The sequence below is a fragment of the Lactuca serriola genome, chromosome 2 (assembly GCF_051521515.1).
Source record: "Lactuca serriola cultivar US96UC23 chromosome 2, Lser_US96UC23_V15, whole genome shotgun sequence".
NCBI classification, from domain to species: Eukaryota; Viridiplantae; Streptophyta; class Magnoliopsida; order Asterales; family Asteraceae; genus Lactuca; species Lactuca serriola.
The window spans coordinates 187,258,314-187,274,230 of NC_136409.1; the positions used below are offsets into that span (position 1 = coordinate 187,258,314).

At 35.3% G+C, this 15,917-nt stretch overlaps 2 protein-coding genes across 3 annotated transcripts; one reads left to right on the forward strand and one right to left on the reverse strand.

The window, feature by feature from the left end:
• Positions 1–9,981: 9,981 nt before the first annotated feature.
• On the reverse strand, positions 9,982–11,293 carry LOC145087767 (uncharacterized). The gene is made up of 2 exons (XM_079025829.1): positions 10,803–11,293; positions 9,982–10,483 (listed from the first exon to the last, which is right to left on the reverse strand). Exons 1-2 carry the CDS (start codon positions 11,154–11,156, stop codon positions 10,322–10,324), a joined length of 516 nt encoding a protein of 171 aa, XP_078881955.1. The 5' UTR covers positions 11,157–11,293; the 3' UTR covers positions 9,982–10,321.
• Positions 11,294–13,295: 2,002 nt separating this feature from the next.
• On the forward strand, positions 13,296–14,871 carry LOC145087768 (uncharacterized). 2 transcript variants are annotated; one of them, XM_079025831.1, is made up of 5 exons: positions 13,296–13,679; positions 13,798–13,895; positions 14,015–14,350; positions 14,464–14,503; positions 14,599–14,871. In XM_079025831.1, exons 1-5 carry the CDS (start codon positions 13,411–13,413, stop codon positions 14,681–14,683), a joined length of 828 nt encoding a protein of 275 aa, XP_078881957.1. In that variant the 5' UTR covers positions 13,296–13,410; the 3' UTR covers positions 14,684–14,871. The 2 variants fall into 2 exon arrangements, with proteins under 2 accessions (XP_078881957.1, XP_078881956.1); XM_079025830.1 differs by having other exon boundaries at positions 13,297–13,679; positions 14,449–14,503.
• Positions 14,872–15,917: the final 1,046 nt, after the last annotated feature.

The window sequence follows — 15,917 nt, forward strand, 5'->3', positions numbered from 1 at the left end:
TTTCCATATTGGGAGTTGGATAATGAGAATCTATATCTAGATTAGAAACTTTTATGCAAGAAGGATGTTCAAAGGAATGTACTGTGAGTGAAAGACATCATATCTATAGAATTGTTTCTGATAGAGATTAGCCAAGTCTTGATGATTTTGAGCTATGACTTTACGAAAGAATCATTGCATAAAATGTTAGAATCTAGCATAAGTAATAAGAATTTGATATTCTTATACTTATGATAAGGATTGGGAGTTGTGAAATGAGTATGATTGGAAATGTGTTCATTTGATCTATTTCATAAAGTAAGGACCATAGGTAAACATTGTGTGCATGCTGAGAGCATGGGACAAGTGTAGTAATAATTCAAGTAAGAAGTTGATTACCCGAAACAACAAATAATGAGTAATCAATATGGTGATTAAATAAAATGTTTATTTATACCCAGAGTTTGTGGCCATATGGAATTAGTATTATTCTTGTGTTTCACTTTGCATGTTTTGACTTCCTGAATAATTAAATTGGTTCAGAACAATCAAATTATTCGAACGGACCACAGTCGTTCATATGTTGGAAGTAGGTATGAATGAAGATTGTCGTGAATTGGTGTGTGTGGATTGTCTAAAGTGTATTAGACATAAGCAAATGTTTGCTGCAACGTTCATGAGTGCTTATGAATATGATATGAGCATTGGATTAAACCCACGCTCACTTGGATCACTTCATGGATTTTATCACGAGTGATGGGTGAGACGATAACATCTTATATTCTTGAAACCGAGATGTGCGAGTTGTATCTTGCGAGTCGGTTACACATTGATAATATGTAAACGCACCAGTAACTTGGTGTCATAAAACATATTGTTGTGTGTGATTCGGTGAGTGAGTGCAAGCAAGCATTGAATCAAAGTTTATCCGTTCCTTTTATCCAGAGTAGGGTGAAAGCGATATCTGTGGGCCCCTCGATGATTTAGTGGTGACACCTAAGCGCTTGGCCAAGCCGGGACTAATTTGATGTGTTCAATTGTAGTCTGTTTTCAGTCGTCATAAATCGGAAATCGAGAAACAACACATAGACAGAGAGAATGATTTAAATCCATGTCTCAGTCTATACGATATCTAGAATGGCGCATTGGATGGATGCCCGGGCATTGAGAAGGAAGGACGCTTTTATATGATCCCTTATCTAAAGGACGCGTATCTGATAAGATCAGAGTTGACAGCGACTTTTGAAAGCTACGATTGCAGATTGGGATCTGAAGTCATACGCAGAATAGTTATTAGACTTATCCAAGTGGGAGACTGTTTGATTAGTGTCTAAGTCCATAACTATTTTTGGTATGTACTTAACCCGATGGTGCATGGTCCTTTTGGGTTGCCTTCACCAAAGCAACTTGATAGTATGAATTATGGAGAGAAATGATTAATTATGATTTATTAAAATATTATGAGAATAATATATTAAAGTAGAAATCATATTGTTTAATTAATATTAGTCAAGAATTAATTGATAATTAGTTTTGTGGCTAAAATAGATTAATTAAACTTAAGGGAATGGAACTGTAATTATAAGATAATTGCATTTGGGCTATAGATCACCTTGGAATAATAGGTTGGACGAATTCTATGGGGAAACCCATTAGAAATCGTCCAAGGGATATTCTAAAAGGGTCAATGGGCTGCTTAGGGCTTAAGCAGTCAGATTAGGGTTTCCTAGTTGAAAAACCCTAATAGCCTACATGTATATATAGTACCCTTAAGCCCCAAAAACGTGGCTAAGAGTTCCTCTAGGGTTTTGGACGTTCTTGGGCAGCCTCCTCTCTCCTTATTCTTCATCCTCTTGCTCTTGGTGTTTGTGAACCATTAGAGGAGTGACAATTGTGACTCTAAGCTTTCTAAAGTCATTACAAGGAGGATTTGAGGTTGTTATTGCTACATAACAATCAAGGTAAGATCTAAACCCCATTCTTATGTTAATATGATTAATTGTATGCTAGAACTACGGTTTAAAGTCTTGGATGAATTGCATGTACAATAGAGAAACCTAGATCGAAGCATTAGGGTTTGCATGAGCACATAGGATGTTCTTATGGCTAAAACCCATCATATAGTTGCGAGCGAAGCGTCAAAGGAGGCTATATGGTTGAAGAACTTCATTGGAGACCCTGGAGTTGTGCCAACCATTAAGGAGCCGATGGATATTTTGTGCGATAATGAAGGAGTGGTTGCCTTGAACAAGGAACCAAAAGATCATGGGAGATCTAGACATATCGATATAAAATACCACTTTATCATACATCGAGTAGAAGAATGACACCTCGTCGTAAAGAGGGTATCATCTGAAGAGAATCCAACAGATCCCCTCACAAAGGGTCTGAGTAGGGTTAAGCACGTTCAAAATGCGATGAGCATTGTTCTGAAGGATGATATTAGTTTTAGTGATTAGATAGATATTTAGCAACTTGTAACAAATAAATGTAATTGACATTTGATGATTAAATAAATGGAGATTTGTTTATCAGTATTGTTTACTATCTTTTGTCAATTGTTTATCATTGTGTTTCACTTTTGCATGTTTTACTTCTCGAATAATTGGATTATTCAAATATCCACAGTCGATCATACTTTGGAAGTATGTAGTGAATTAAGACTGTCATGAATTGGGTTGTAGATTGTCTAAGTGTTTAGACATAGCAATGGTTCGCTGCAACATTCATGAATACTTTTGAAATGGGGATTTAAGTATTGGATTAAACCCAAGCTCAGTGAATTACTTCATGGACTTTCTCACGAGTAATTCTGAGACGATAATATCGTATAATCTTTAAACGAACATATATGAGTTGTTGTTTATGAGTTGGTTGTGCATTGATAATGTGTAAACGCATCAGTAACCTGATGTTATAAAACATATTGTCATGCATGATTTGATAAGTAAATAGTGCAAGCATATAAGTCAAAGTTTATCTGTTCCTTTTTCCCTAACAGGAAAAGCGATATCTTGGGCCCCTCGATGATTTGGTGTTGACTTATGTGTCGGGCCCAGTCAAGACTGAATTGATGTGTTCAATTAAGTTCTTTGTCATTACAAATCAGAAACTAGGAAACAAATTGTTGGACGATGAGAATGATTCTGTTCCATGTCATTTGTCCACATGATATCTTGCAGAATGATCACTTATCTTAGGACACATTACTGACTGGGTCAGAGTTCGACAACGGCTTTTGAGAGCTACAATTTGCTAGTCAATTTTGAAGTTATACTTGCAATTATAGTTATTAGACTTATCCAAGTGGGAGACTGTTGGATTAGGTGTCTAACCCATAACTATAATTGGTATGTACTTGAATTGATAGTAGCACAGTCCTTTTGGGTTTATTTCATACTAGCAACCAGACAAGATGACTTTTAGAAAGAGAGATTGAATTTATTATTTGGAATAATAATTTGGCATAAATGATTTATGAATGTATTATGAAAATAATATAATAATTATAAATCATGTTGTTTAATTAATATTTAATCAGAAATTAATTTGGAATTAATTTTGGGATTAAAGGAATTAATTAAAAGTATAGGGGATGTTTTGTAATTAATTAATAGTTGTGGTTTGGGATCTTGGATCACCCTAAAGAGGGTTTGTAACACTGAAAATTTTCAAACAACATTTTTAATTTTAAAAATCATAATCACATATAATAATTCTCAAAATCTCAAGTGTCGATGTCATAACATATTTTCAAAATAGTTTTTATTCAAATCCAGGATCCTTGTTCATGACTCTTCTCTCTTGTGTGTACAATCAAGTCGCCGCCTTTTCGCAATCCTGATAAGAGCCTGAAACACATAACACATAACACGGTAAGCACGAAGCTTAGTGAGTTCCCCAAAATACCACACACATATATTAACCATTCGAGGCTATAACTCTGTAGGACTCTCCGGTCCGATGTGTCTCAGTGGGACCCTCCAGTCCCGTAGCTTGTTGGACCCTCTAGTCCGATCTAGCTCGTTGGACCCTCTGGTCCGGTTTGGTTGAGCCTTCCGTCCTCATATATCGTTGGACCTTCAGGTCCGATCTAAATATCTCATAGCATAATATCACATAAACAAGATGCATAACTCAAGTAAGCACATAAGACCTTTCGGTCACACCTAAATACCACTATAGGTAACGTATAGTGAGAAGACTCACCTTGGATGATGTACAACCCTTGAAAATGTTGTTGCTACGCACCGGCCACTAACTCTGTGCCAAACCCACAATTACTCAATTAGATCTAAGTCCAAACTATCACTCATTGGGACTAGAGGTTGATCAATAACCAACCCATCAATGTCCTAAACCTATTGGGCCCACCAAGGCTCAATAATAAATGGGCCCTCTCAAGGCCCAATTCTCAAACTAAATGGAAAGCCCAACCCAAGGGCCCAAAGCATAAATATATAATTCCCTGGTCCAAGACTTTATTACATCAAGCCCAAAATCCAGGCCCAACACGATCCTTAGCCCAAAAGCCCACAGTGGGTTACGCGGGGCGTACCCCCTTTGGTACGCGCAGCGTACACACTCATGCCTAAGAATGATCGGGGAACCAACCCAGTACACGGGGCGTACTAGGATTTACGTTGGGCGTACGCCCAGTTTTGCTTTAGTCCTTTTTCTTGGTCTTAACCCGTTAAGATCTTAACTCATCTCTTGGATCTAGACTTATTAATAGCTTTTATTCCATAAATTCAGGGACTTTAAGCCTTTGCATGGTTGATGTGGTCTCAAACACACAAAACACTCATTCTCTTTTCTCATTAAGCCCTTATTTCATGCATGACTTGATTCTCACATCTAAGATCTCATTTTTATGGAACCACTCCATCAAAAACACTCAAAAGGACAAATAATGGGCTCTGGAGTTTAACAACTCATAAAGCTTCAAGCTTTGGGACCAAAAACCCTAAAATGGACCATACTATACACAAATCAAAAAGGAACACGAAAGCTTTGAGCTTTATACCTTCAATTGATGCTCCATCCTCATAAAAGCTTAGATCCAAAGCCTGGACTCCAACTCCTTCCCCTTTTATGCTCCTTCTTCACTCCAAGGATGCACAAAGTCACCCCAAAGGCTCTCAGGCACTCACAAGCTCATATGGACGAAGACTTAGGATTTTTAGAGGGTCTGTTCTATGAGAAGGTGGCCAGGAATGAGGCCATCTTATTCTTTATATAGGGTCACTTAAAATGTTAGGGTTTTCGTTCACAGCCTAGTACGCCCAGCATACTAGGTGGTCCTCGCGTCCATTCCACGCTCATAGATACGCTAAGCGTTCCCATACTTATGCCCAGCGTACCCGCTTTCCACCCATTTCTTAATAAGGACCAAATTTGCCATATCTTCCAAACTAGCATAGCTTCTTTGTTACAAGTTCGGTTCCAGCGATTCTTACTTCCACGGAAAGGTGACGAGAAGCTCTACGCTTCAATAAACTTGTCACAAACTTAAGGCTCTACGAACCAAAGCTTAGAACTCATATATGATTAAACAGGATGTTACAGGGTTGGCCGAAAATTCTAGGGAGGCCCTAAGAATTTTCGTCCAAGGCCTTAAGGATCAGGAGTACATGGGCTGCTTAGGCCTTAAGCTGGAAATTAGGGTTTCCACCAGCAAACCCTAGCTTTGGCTCTAAGCAACCAACAACTGTATAAAGAGCCCCGACCCCATGATATTTCGGTGATATGCTTCCAAAAACCCTAGAAGAGCCGAATTCTAGTGCTTCCTCCTCATCTATCCTCTCATCCTCTTGCTTGGTGTGTTTGTAAGCCATTAGAGGTGTTACACTTGTGACACTTGCTCTCAAGAGTTCAAGATCTTTAAGGAAACCATTGTTATTACTACATAACAATTAAGGTATTTATCTTAACCCTATTTTAGTTAATTTCAAAAATTATACATGCCTCCTAGGGTTTCTAGTTTTTGTGTTCAATGCTTGTATGTCTAATCGAGAAAACATAGATCCAACAATTATGGTTGCATGCACACATAGGATTGTTTGCTATGCTCAAAACCCATCACATTGTATGTTTAATATGTATGGTATGAGGTATTTTGGGGAAGTCACTAAGCTTCATGCTTACGGTTTTTAGTTTATGTTTCATGTACTTCCATATCAAAGGGGAAGAACTCGGGATGATCGCATCACACACACCATGATTTTGTCTTATTTGACTCGAACGTATTTGAGATGTTTGATTGATGTACTCTGATTTTCCGTTATAGCTTTATAAACATGTTTGGTTGATGGCTTTATTATTAAGAAAACGGAATTTTTGGTTTTAAATTTTGGGACGTTACACTAAGGGTCCTTTATATAGTTATGGTATTTCCCAGATAACACTTATTTGAATTAATTAAATATTAAGATTTAATCCAGATTCAAATCTTTTCCTTATCTATTATTTGGAAACATTTTGGAAGCCTTCTAGAAGCTCCAGAAACTGTGCACCCCTAACGGAGCTCCACGATATTCCTTTTTTTCAACTATTGAACAATTAACATTCAACCCATATACATTCAAATAAATTCCAATTAATCCAAAATTAATTCTAAATTAATTATAATTAATTTATTAACATGTAATGAATTAATAAACCATTTCCTTAATCTCCTAAAACTGTTTCTAGTTATTCTTGCTCTTGAGGGCAACCCAAAAAGAACTTTGTCATGATTCCCAAAATCTCAAAGGATCATCAGTTAGTTATGATATTGGACACATGTTTCCAACATCAACCCCCATACAACATTCGATTGGTTCCTAGGAAGCTAAAAGTTCTAATGTAGCACAAGATAAACGGTATGCGCGCATCAATGAATATACATTGATATGTATAATATGGATGGAAAAATATACTATTTCATGAAACATTTCCCTAATTACCATATCTTTCTCCCGACAACACCAATCGATCTTGTGTAATGTCACGACCTGCAAAACTATATCCTTTTAGAATAAAGAGAAAGATAGAAACAAAGATGGGAGATAGGTACATATATCATTTTTTTTCTTCAAATTATCTATTGTATTAGCTGCCAAACGGATTGTAACGTCCCAAAAATACCGAGTGAAATTTTCATTTTAAATAAGTCAAACCATTTATACATTATCCCAAAATACGACCAGAATAAAAGTATTCTCAAAACATCAGAATAAAATCATAAACAATCATTGCAGAATAAATCTTCATGGGATGCAGCTCGATCAAGTCGTGCTCTTCTTTTTAAAACTGGAAGTACTTGAAAATGTTTAAACCACAAAGTTGTAAGCACAAAACTTAGTGAGTTCTCCCCAAAATACTACATATCATACAAATTTCCCCCCCCCCCCCCTCCGCCTTGGGGTATATTTCAACCCAATACATATCAATGGGCCCCGCCCTAGGGTATATTTCAACCTAATAAATATCTATGGGCCCCGCCCTGTTGTATATTTCAACCCAATACATATCGATGAGCCCCGCCTTGAGGTATATTTCAACCCAATACATATCGATGGCCCCCGTCGTGGGGTATATTTCAACCTAAGCATACAATATTGGGCCCAACCCTAGGTATATTTCAACCCAATCAATCATGCAAGAGTCACAAAGACAACTAGCACTCTACATAACATAATCCAGTAGGCCGACATTGGTGCCTTCGACCCACAAGTACCATGAGAAGACTTACATAAACTACTCAACAGAAGACCAACAACCACCTCAACATCAGAACAGCCAACCCAAACTCCCTAAAACCAAACCGAGACCAATCCTTAGTCAAATACTCAATTCTACCCAAGTTTGACCAAAAGTCAAATTTGTCAAAAAGTCAATGGTCAGCTTAGTCAAAGTCAACGTCACGCCATAACTATTCCTGGTCACGTCTTGAGAATGCAACGACAAAACAATCACGATTCTGGACATCGTCACGTCGTGACACATCCTATGCCACGCCGTGACTTTTGGTTAGAGGGTCAAAATCTTCATTAAGTGCTTAATCTCTTCAGAACAAAGCCCATAACCTCAAATCTAGATCCTAAATAGCTTCATAATGGATAAAGTTTCCAACTTTATCCATTAGGATGGTCCAAACAACCAAGATCTAGTCTTTAAGTCTCAAAGGGACCAAGAATGCATCTTTTTCAGCTAAATCCATTAAGTCCAAGACTCTAACCTTCAGATATGAATCAACATGATGTTTAGGTGGATAAAGTTTCCAACTTTATCCATAATAATGTCTCAAGCTTTCAAGATCTAAACTTTAATACACTAAAATAGCCTAAATGACCAAAATAACTTGCATGCTTAAAGGGACGACAAAAGATCAGAACTTTCCTAGTCCATGAGGTCCAAGAAAACATTATAAACTGATCAAAAGGTGTTGAAGTCTAGATTTGAAACATACAATGTTCTTGGGACCTTGGAAAGTAATAAAGTTGCAAACTTTATTCCCAACTCTCACTTAAAACTCATTGAATGAACCAAAACACCAAATACACTTAGATCCAAAGATGAAATGCAATAAAAGTTGGGACTATATAACTTACAAAGATCTAAAAGGTAGATGAAAGTTGAGATATTTAATTTTCAAGCTTTAAGGATCAATCTTGCATGAAAACATTGCTCCAAAACCACCAAAAACTCCAAAAAAAAGGATGAGAGAGGAGAGGGGAGGCTCAAATCTTGAAAATGAAGGCTAGGGTTCTACCAAGAGGATCTAGATATGATGGAGGCTAAGAAAATACCCTAAAACATGAATACTTATCTTTAAATACTTTGTAAACCCTAAAAATTTCGCGGACTTTGGGCTGCATAGTTATCATGTCGTGAGAATATATTCTCACCTCGTGAAAATTACTTCTCACCTCGTGAGAACGAGTTTTCACCCAATTTCACTACAACGTCAAACAATCATAACTTTTTTGTTTCAACTCTATTTTCAACGTTCTTTATATGCACGGAAATGTATTTATGAACCCCATAACTCTATCTAATTACTTTTGACTTAAAACACATCAAAATAAAATCCTTAATTCATAAAAAAAGTCTGAAACATCACTTTTCCTACTTTACCCTTTGACTCCAAGACACAAACCAAGACTTTAATCACTTATTCTACATTATCATCATCCAATAAGGTCTAAACCTCATTTCCTTGAAGCTCAAGGCTTTTACTTGATTTATTTATTATCCACAATCCCGGAATAAAAAACTTCTCGAAACAAAATGTTACACGGATTGCTATTGATTCAAGAAAAAGAAATCCAACTAATGTTGTAATTATTTGTATTTAATTAATTTCTTTACTTTTTAAGTGACTACGTTTTATAACAATGTCAATATAGAGGATACATAGCACCACAAAGCATAGATTGAGTTGGCTAACGTTTATTGGTTTGCCTTATGCCATATCAAGGTTTCTTGCGAGTTCACGTTCATACTTTTGTAGTATTTGTGGATTTTTTGGTTAAAGTTTGAAAATTGGTTTCATATTAATATATGTTACCTCAAAATATGATCACTTTAGTGAATAAGTCATTAATATTAAATCATCAAATACTTATTAGGCATAAATCCTAATATCAAACCTCATTTCTCTTATTTTCAAACTCGTACGATTGTCCTTGCGAGAGCCAAACAGTTGAGGTGCGTAATTCTATACATAAGATCTAATGTTCAAACCCAACACATCCAAAATATTATTAATGTTATTTGACTAACCTCCCACATGGACCGGGCCGCTGCTAGTGTTCGGTGATTAAAAAAACCATGTGGGCCCTGAGACGGGTTTACAGGGGCAGTTGTCAGTTGAGACACTGCGATTTACCATTTTTTTTAAACTCATAGGATCACATGCCTACTCGTAATAATACTCATTATAATGATACCCTCGTCTTTTTGAGAGTAGGGGAATAATAAACATTTCCAAATTACAGCCACTGTAAACCAAGAAAATAGACCTTCCAAAACCCTAAAACTTGATTCATTAGAAACAATATCTAAATCGACATTTGTACAATATCTCAAATACATTCAAACGCTTGTACAAGATCAACCAATAGTCCTAACCTAGCTTCTTACATCTAATCAGCCCAATATTTGCTCAAGGATGGTTGATATATTGGACATTTGCAGAATCTATCAATCACTGGTAAACAAAAATAAATTACAGAAATGATTCTTGGTTAAGAGAGGTTTACCCACTTTTTACACTATGATCAAGGGTTTCTTCTATGTAAATGAATCCGAAACCTTACTTCTAGCTCAAAGTTAGACTACAGCTACGGAGGAAACCTCATTCTTCCAATAGTGATGTAACTAGCTCTCCTGGTGATGGATCCCAGATTGGCAAATCAAAAAACGGTTGTTTCAACCGTTGTTCTTCAGCATTGCAGAGGGCTTCAGCAACATCACATAGTCTTGAAACCTCACGGATAGTGGCTTCCTGAGCTTCAACCTACAAAATTATTAAATTCCCCCAAATTATATCCAAAACCCTCAAGAAATAGATTGAATCTCTAATTCAGTGCCCTAAGAATTAAGATATTCCCAAAAAGCGCTAAAATCTTGACGCTGGATGTTAAAGTGAGAACTTCTCAACTTAGAATTGAAATGAACTTTTGAATGTTGATGAAAATTTTGACAACTAGGGCTAGAAATAGAAGATTATTGGTGGAAATTGGGCAATAAAATCCGTTGTAGTTTTGAATTCTACAAGTAACGACATCAACAATCCAACATCCAAATACGGTAATTATTGAAGGCTGGGCCAATACCTGAGCAAGGAGTGTGTCGGTAAGATCCTGGAAAGGAGAATCTGACGAATTTTCCGGCAAAACGGAGACCGTCTGATCTGACAGTACCGTGGGCGATGGTTGATTTTGCATACGGTCTTGCAATACTTTCAAGGTGTTCGACAAATGTTCCCAATGGTGGATCTCTTGCTGATACTTGGTTTTGAGCTTTAATAACACCTTCTTCTTTCTTTCTGTGCGTGCTTTCGCTTCAGCTGCAGGATCCGGAGGCGGAACAGCCGATGCGCTGGTGGAATCAAGACGGGGGCGTTTGAGACGCTTGTAGACGAAACCATCGTCGTTGACAAGCTCCCAGTCTTCTTCGTTTATTTCCATGGAAGAGAGGGAAATTCAGAAATTTTAACCGGCAGAGGGTTTTATTTATGACTGCTGGAGCTTTGGATTTTGGAGACTGCGGCAATCTGTTGTTGTTTATTCTTAAATGCAAGAACACATTATCAAAGACGTCAAATGGCATAAACCTTCATTTTTGCATATTTTGGGTATTAGGCTTGTAAAAATAAATATTTTCCATGGTTTGCACGGAATTATTGTCGATACTTTTAGTGCGACTGTTATTTAGTGTACTTAGAATTAAACGAATTGACAATGAAGTTTTAAGCTATGATTTAATATAAGTTAAAAGGCACCATTTGCATATTTATATATAATGAGTTTGATCTTCAACACAGTTTAACTTCAAATGATGTCTTGTTGTAATTAAACCAAAAGATCGTCATCATTGATCCTATGCTCCATCGATTTCTTCCTCTCTTTTGTCTCCCTTGCACCATCTCTATAATTCCACTTCTTCATTTTCTTTTTCGTTTGTATTTGATACATCTTCAACATTGACAACATCTCTTTTTCCTTTGTATTTGATACATCTTCAACATTGACTACATCTTTAATGTCTGTTTTTTTTGGTTGCTTGTGTGTTTTGTGCATCCACAATATCGACTTCATCTTTTTTTTTTTTGATGCATCTTCAACATTGTCTCTATCTCTTTTGAACACAACCGTTTGAAAATATCCCAAATAGTGATTATCAATTTATAGCGTTTTGTCATATATATAAAATAATCCAGACGATTTTTTATTTATTTTCTTTCAACTAATCCAAACATTTTTTATTTTCTTTCAACGTTGTTTAGTACTCCATAATAAACTACTAAACATTTTATTAAAAAATGAAATTTGTTTTAAAATCAAATTCAAAGACCTCTTAAATCCACATAGATTATGCACCTAATGTCCTGATTCACTTAAATTTACCCCGTTAAAAACTATGACTTTAACCAAAAATATAAAATATACTAATTTCAACGCCATCAGAACCTTGGATCTGCAAAACATTGTTGTTAACTTTAAGGTTTTCATATTAGATAATGCTACCGTCGAAAACTAAAGTGGAAGAAGGAAAGAGAGTAAGAGACGTCTGAGTGGCAAGTGCTCCAACAACGGAGGTCTGGTGGCGGTGAAGGTCTAGTGAAGTCGAAGTTCTGGTGACGTGGCGTTGATCAGTAGTAATGGTCTCTTATAGTCTTATAGATGGATATTTCCAGGAAAGAGAGGGGTTTGGGTAGGATAGGGGTAGGGCAACATTTTATTTATTTATTTTTAATTACTCCAATGAAAAATGGAAAAATAATATAAAAAGGGTAACAAAAAGTCATTTCATATGAGTTATGGTCCAACCATGATAGAAATTAAAACTATAAGAATATTTCAAATAGAGACTAAATTTGATATTCTGGAAAACTATAAGGACCATTTATGAATATTTTTTCTTTCTTTATTTAAAACTAGTTGTGAAACCCGTATATTATACAGGTTAATTAAAACAAAATGTTAAATAGAAACGATTAAATGAGAAGTTTATTTGAATTCGAAATTTGAAATAAATAAAAATTATGAGAAAAAAACATGCAAAAAATAAATAAATAAAAATTATTGTTTAGTTATCAGACGCGTATACTAAAGAGGTTAATTATAACAAAATGTTAAAAACAAATGTTTAAACTGTAAATTTATTTGAAATTGAAATTGAAATTTAAAATTTAAAATTTGAAATTAATATCATTATGGTAGGTTTAATTTATAGAAACTAATTAATAAAATATTAGATATGAAAAATGAAATAAATGACAAGTGGAAAATAAATATATTTTTAAATTATAACAAAATGACATGTGGTAAATTGAATAAAAGAAGGACATGTGACAAAATCATTTTTATTTATTAGAGTAGACTTAATGAACGGTCCCTTAGTTTGTAAAAGATGATTTTTCCTTCGTATGTTTGAACTTAACGGACCAAAAACGACAGTATTGACCATAAACACTATCTATCAAAAAAATTTAAACTACCACCATTTTTAAATACAAAAATAATAATAATAATTTAGAAAAAAAAATACCAAAATTGATATTCTAAGAAACTATGGGGACCGTTTATTAAGATATGTCTTTATAGATTTTTGAAAGGTGACACTCGTGTGCCCTAGAAGAGACTCTCTTCTACAATCAAGAACGGGTAGTCCACAGGAGGACACTGTAGGAATCGAGAAGTGAGGTTTGTGAATTGACTAATGGGGAAGAAGAACAGTGAAAGTAAACAACTGCCACACAAGGAAAACCAACAGGAAGAAGAGATCGAAGGTAAATTCCTGCTAGGCAAACCCAAATTCAAAAAGCTCGAAAACGGCAGGTACAAATGCGTGGAAACCGGCCACGAATTGCCGGCTGATGCCAGGGAATCCTACGCACTTACCAAGCACTGCCGTCTCGGACTCATCGATTCCGCCTTGGCTCGTAATAAGCCTCCTCTCAATATGTTCAACCAAGACCCTCTTTGCCGGTATCATTACTCCCCTTTTTTTGTTAAATAAAATTAGGGTTTACAGTTTTACTCAATGAACTTGATACAACCCTTTCTTTAATTTTTTCTGATTACGTCCTTTTTCGCTGTATGACAGTTCTAAGCTAATTTGCAAGCTAACAGGGCATACTGTGAATAAAATTGAGGAACATATATGGAAGCATATCAATGGGAAACGTTTCCTCAACATGTTAGGTTTGTGCTCTGCTTGGTTCTGAAATGACCTTTTGCAAATTTTTCATGGATTGTTTGATTTGATTGTATCCTGAGTGTGTGTGAAATTTCGAATATTAAGTATGATCAATGTTGAACAGAAAAAGAGGAAGCTGAAGCTGGTAAAGAAGCATCAAACGATATGGTGGAAGATGAAAACAAGGAGAAACCAGAAAAGGCCTCAGATAGCAAAGAAGATGGTCTGAAGAAGAAAAAGAAAAAGAAGAAGAAGAAGAAGAAGAAAATGGAGGAGGAAGATGTTAGTAAGATCATCTCTGAAGTGAGGGATCCAGAAGAAAAAGATAGTGAATCAGAGGAAATGGAGTTCTGGATGCCTCCAGTAGGAGACCGTTGGGACTTTGATGATGGAAAAGATCGATGGGCTTCTGGTTCAGAATCAGAAAATGATCCAGAAAGTGATGATGCAAACGAAGCAGGTATATTTATATACATAATTCTTTGTTTTTCAAGATTTGGATTAAGATAATGTATCAGTATAACCAAATGTAACTTTGCCTAAATTATGTTTGGGTAGTTGAACATGTTTCAGATGCTAAAGAGAGCAATGAGACACATGAGCTTTCTAATAGGTATTATTTTTGCTTCCTTTCGACTGTTTTGGTACCATTTGAAGTTTGACCATTCTTTCTTTCTGACATGAGAAGTGTGATTTCATTATGTTTAGGACAAAGAGAATGTCAATTGAAATTGGAGCAAGTGATATTGCTCCAATTTCAAGTAAGAAGAAGAAAAAGATCCAATCCACATGAATATTTAGCCCCATGGTAATCGGTATGAGATAATCTTGAAGTTGCAGTTTTGTGTTGTTTGTTTGTGTTTTTGAACTCTTAATTATTATTTTCCTTAATGAATTTGTTTGTAAGCATTTGGTCAATACGTTCCATTAGGAAATGCACGAGTTTTTGGCACTCTTTGGTGAATGAAGAAATTTTGCTAATGATGATTTTATGATTCTGCATTAGGTTTGAAGTTTGCATTTTCCTTGTATAAGAAATAGATTCGAATCTTTGGAGCCCAATCTTAGGCTTTACAACACATCCAAGAAATTTAGTATGTTTTGTGGTTATGCAGTCCAAATTCTAGATATGAAGTTAACCTCAAGATTAACAAAAAGGCCCAGCGTAGGTATTAAATAAAATGTTCTCATAAAATCAAGATTTTTTTAAACAATAGCATAATATTTTAACTTTAGTTATTTATAACTGTCTTTATGACTAAATAATTGTTTTTATTTAGTTTTAAACGGAAAGGTAAAATTGGTAATTTTTTTTTTGTTAGGATGATCAATTTAAGTCCAAAATAGAAATAGCTTTTTTCTATGCATCGTTTGCTTGAGACAGACATCATTTATCTTTATATCACTTTAGCCATACAAAGATGAAAGTGTAATGTGTTAATTTATACATCCCTGCCCATTTGTAGATTGTTTTCTAAAACTGATTATATAATAAGGAATGAGCCTAATGAGAATATCTGGATACCATTGCAAAATAAAAAAAATAAAATAAAATTTGGGTGATGGTGTGGGGTTAGAGGTGCAGATATACCGGTTTTAGTTTTTTGAAAAAATTGTTTTTTTCTAGATCGGTTTCGGTTATTGCTCGATTTGTTTTGTTTTTTTTTTTTTTTTTTGGTTCTTTGTGGAAGTGAAATTGCGTTAAATGAGATTAGTTAGTAATTTGTAAAATGGACTCAAAGAGGTGGACCATTTTTGTGAGATGATTAAATGGGATTGTTCATTTGTTTGTGGAACAATTAATTAGTTTGCCAAATCATAAATAAATTGGACAAGTTGGACTAATATGTTGACCAATGAGTATATAACTGGGCCTATAATGATGTTGTCGAGACTAAAAATAGCCAACAAGAAGAATGTGTCTGCTGCCCTCTACGAGGGTGTAAATTTAAGTCTCGTCCGAAATATAATTGATCGATCATTTTGAGAATAAAGAGAAAGCAGTCAATATATTAAAGTATATGTTG

Bases quoted from the DNA above. Each gene is read 5' to 3' on its own strand.
- LOC145087768 (XM_079025830.1), top strand. From the start codon at position 13,411: ATGGGGAAGAAGAACAGTGAAAGTAAACAACTGCCACACAAGGAAAAC. The intron at 13,680-13,797 runs GTATCATTACTC...GCTGTATGACAG, and splicing joins AACCAAGACCCTCTTTGCCG to TTCTAAGCTAATTTGCAAGC. The intron at 13,896-14,014 runs GTTTGTGCTCTG...AATGTTGAACAG, and splicing joins ACGTTTCCTCAACATGTTAG to AAAAAGAGGAAGCTGAAGCT.
- LOC145087767 (XM_079025829.1), bottom strand. From the start codon at position 11,156: ATGGAAATAAACGAAGAAGACTGGGAGCTTGTCAACGACGATGGTTTC. The intron at 10,484-10,802 runs GTATTGGCCCAG...ATAATTTTGTAG, and splicing joins CCGACACACTCCTTGCTCAG to GTTGAAGCTCAGGAAGCCAC.